Source organism: Gastrolobium bilobum, unplaced genomic scaffold (genome assembly GCF_033153095.1).
Source record: "Gastrolobium bilobum isolate Gb01-03AN ecotype WA unplaced genomic scaffold, APGP_CSIRO_Gbil_v1 utg40435, whole genome shotgun sequence".
In the NCBI taxonomy this organism is placed as follows: domain Eukaryota; kingdom Viridiplantae; phylum Streptophyta; class Magnoliopsida; order Fabales; family Fabaceae; genus Gastrolobium; species Gastrolobium bilobum.
In genome coordinates, this window is record NW_026899288.1 from 28,651 (window position 1) to 32,288 (window position 3,638).

Genomic DNA, 3,638 nt, shown 5'->3' on the forward strand with positions numbered 1-3,638 from the left:
CTACTTGTGAGCTACTTCATGACACCGCTGTGCAACTAAGTTGAAAGTTGACAAAGCAATTCTTCTTTGCTTAACACTTCTTTGCAAGCAGATGGCTGAAAAACATCAAATAAGCATATCACAATGGTGGAAACTAGAATATTATGATCCTTGATGAAAATTTCTAAAGGAAAATGTAAGAAAGATAATTCCTACTTTATTGGTAGTAATAAATATTATCCGGGAACTTTTCCACAGACACTGAATTCCTGCATAAAAAAAGATTGTAATTTTTACCTGAAGCAATGACAACAATTTGCCCATTTCGGTGTCCACGTCCTTGAACATAGTTAAGCTCTCTGGAAGAGTGTTCCTTAGAAAGAATAGCATTGCTGAGGCAGCTTTTTCCTATAAAAGAAACACAAGATTATTAACTTATAATACATGTTTGAAAAATAAGATAAAGAAGACACACATGCTGATGATAATAACAATAATGACTTGCTCGGTGATAGTGAAAATATAAAGAATGGAAGGATGAGTAAAATATCTAGACACTGTTCATGCTTCCAAGCATTGCCAACGATCCCACCCCAAGTGTTCATTTCAAAGAAAAACTATCAAAAGATAAATTGCTAAAAAATTTCAACATGAGATTGAGAGGAGGTATGTATCTTGATCATAATAAGAGGAGGTACCTTTTAACTATACACCAGGGATTATACCTTTGTTTATATAGTCATGAGTGGCATACCAAAAAACTAGCAGCAAAATTCATTCAAATGAAGCAATGGATGAAGTGAATAATCTAAAACTGAATTAATCCCCTAGACTACTAGCAAAGTGAGTTTATATGTACTTCAGAGTTGTTTCTCCTGTATTTATGTTTCAGGGAAATGAAGCAACTATCTATGGGTTATGGAAGTTTGTAGATCATAATAATCAGCTTTAACATGATGCAAGTAAATTCAAATTCAATTTCACATCTATATATCTACAATACCTTCACTTTATAGTCCTGATCATTGTCAAGTGCAATAGAAAAAGCATTCAGAAGCCTAGGATGATAAAGGGTTTGCGCCACATGGACAAAGTTTGTAGGCGTCTCCATAAAATTAAAAGCTGCCAACCTAACTTGAGCATGAGAGTCTTGGAATGAATTCAAAACTTTGGTCAGCACTTCCCCAAGAAAATTTTCCATCAATACCTGCCAAAAATGTAATTAATAAACAAAGGTTAGACAGTGTGAGAAAGTAGTAAACCTCACCAGCAATTAAGTCAAAAAGTTATTAATATATATGAAAGCAAAGCAAAGAGAGTTGTTAAGATGATGAGGTCACCATTTCATCAGAGAACTCTTTTGAGATCACAGTAAGCAGTGTAATTCCAGCATGGCGCTTCTTCCATTCCTTGGAATCCAAGTAAAGAGGCAACAGTTCTGAAGCAATTGCCAATACTTTACTCCCTCCAAGTGTAACACAAAGTTGTTTCAAACACTTTATTCCAAAGTCATGGTCATGGTCATGGTCACCAACACCACCATCCTCTTCAATACACAGAAGCATTTTCATAGAAACGAGGAACAACCTAACCACAGTTTGAGAAGGAAGGTTCAGCCACACGTGTTCACCGTACTCTTTTACCTCAGTCATGGCCATAACCAACTCAAACGCCAAACGATGCGTTTCTTTGGTCAAACCCTCACTCTCCGCGATCTGAAGCGCGTCGAGAACCATGTCACTCACGTAAGGCTTCAACAGAAGAGGCTCTTGAGACACTAGATTTATCAACTCAACGAACGCGATTCGAAAATAGGTACCTTCGAAACCGTGCAATAGTGTGAACACGCCAGCCATCATCGCGCGTAAGAGCTCATGGAACAGTGAAGGATCAGAGAACAACCGAACCAAACTCACAACCGCACCAAACGACGCAACCTGAACGTTAGGGTTCGACGACGCCAGAGAAATCAAGAACGACGAATGAAGAAGGCGGCGGCGGTCGCGGAGAGCATCGCAAACAAGAAAACAACAATCGTTTGGCAACGAACACAAAACCAACAGCGCGACTTCACGAAACTTGTCGTCGTCGTTTGAAGCGATAGACGACACAAGCCATTCAAGAATCTGAGGCCAGTGTTGATGAGTTTTGTATATAGCGGAAACGGTTTCAGCGAGGACATAGAAAACGAGTCTTGGGACCTCTGACTCCATCACTATCAGAAGAAAGGTTTTGGATTCGGAAGATTTTGGATTCTTTTTCTTTTTCTTGGTCTGGTTTGGAAGGTTTTGGATTCTTGCTGAATGTTTACATTGACATGCAAGGGTTGCCTTATATATATAGAAAACTTTTTGGGCTCGTTTGGTGGGTAGTATATGATATGAGGCTGATAAGGGTAGGATATGATATGGGGCTGATAAGCCTCCTGTGTTTGATGAGCACCTGATTAGTAATCTGATAAGATTATGTTGAAGGAGAAAAGAGAAAGAAAAAATAAAATATAATGCAATAAATACAAATATATTGGGTAACGTGGGTATTTATTGGGTATCCAATATTGATATCCTATCCTATTGAATCATAACCCAGCTCCTCTCATAAGATAAGAAATCATGTATTGGATAGGATAAAAGGAGATAATAGGATAAGCTAATCATATCCTATTGACTCACCAAACAAGAGATAATTTCCTGTAATATGATAAACCCATAATTTCCTGTAGTGCGTGTTTTATTTTATTAAATTATAATAAAAATAATTCATTTTAAAATTAGGTAACAAGATAATTTAATAAAAAATAATAATATTACATCAAACTTTTCCTTATATGATCAGATAATGAATTATAAATAAAAAATATATCAAAAATTTGGTGCATTTTAACAATTTTTTAAAAGGTTTTTTATTTAAATAATAATAATAATTAATACATAACTATTAAATTCTGTTTATGATGTGTATGGCATGAGAAATTGCATAGGTCCATAGGCTAAGTGGTAATTTGGCTTGAAAGAAAAGAGAACGAGCTGCATTAAGGATATGTTGGTGTTTACGTTCTGCAACCCCATTTTGTTGGGGTGATTCAACACTAGAACGTTGATGTTCAATCCCTTTTGAGAGATAGAAATCAGTCATAAGGAATTCAACTCGATTATCACTTCTGATGATTTTTATGGAGGATTTGAATTGATTTTCAACATAGGTAGTAAAGTGTTTTAAATTGTTTCGTGCCTCAGCTTTGTTCTTTAAAAGAATAGCCCATGTAAAACGTGTATAGTCATCTACAATTGTTAAGAAATATCGATGGCCATGTAAAGAAGTTGTGGAGAAGGGACCCCAAATGTCAGTATGTATTAATTAGAAAGGAAATGTAGTTTTGATTGTACTAGAAATGTAAGGTATCAATATGTAGAGTCCATCTAATTGTTTAGCTGAACCAATCGTCTGGTTGGTTGATATCTGTTGGATGAAACAAGTTAAGTCATGAAAAAGAATGTAGGATTGGGTGTCTTGAAGAAGTTTGGTTACTGAAATCAAATTGACACGAAAGGATGGTACATAGAGAACATTTTTAAGAACTAAAGAATCAGAAATTCTTGCTGTGCCTGATTGTGTTGTGGTAATTTGAGTGCCATTTGGAAGTGTGATGTGTATGGGAT

At 35.9% G+C, this 3,638-nt stretch overlaps 1 protein-coding gene across 1 annotated transcript; it reads right to left on the reverse strand.

Moving 5' to 3' along the window:
* LOC133289238 (uncharacterized) lies at positions 1-2,192 on the reverse strand. Its single transcript, XM_061487138.1, has 4 exons — positions 1,320-2,192; positions 983-1,186; positions 273-387; positions 1-83 (listed from the first exon to the last, which is right to left on the reverse strand). The coding sequence occupies exons 1-4, from the start codon at positions 2,190-2,192 to the stop codon at positions 1-3; spliced, it is 1,275 nt and encodes a 424-aa protein (XP_061343122.1).
* Positions 2,193-3,638: the final 1,446 nt, after the last annotated feature.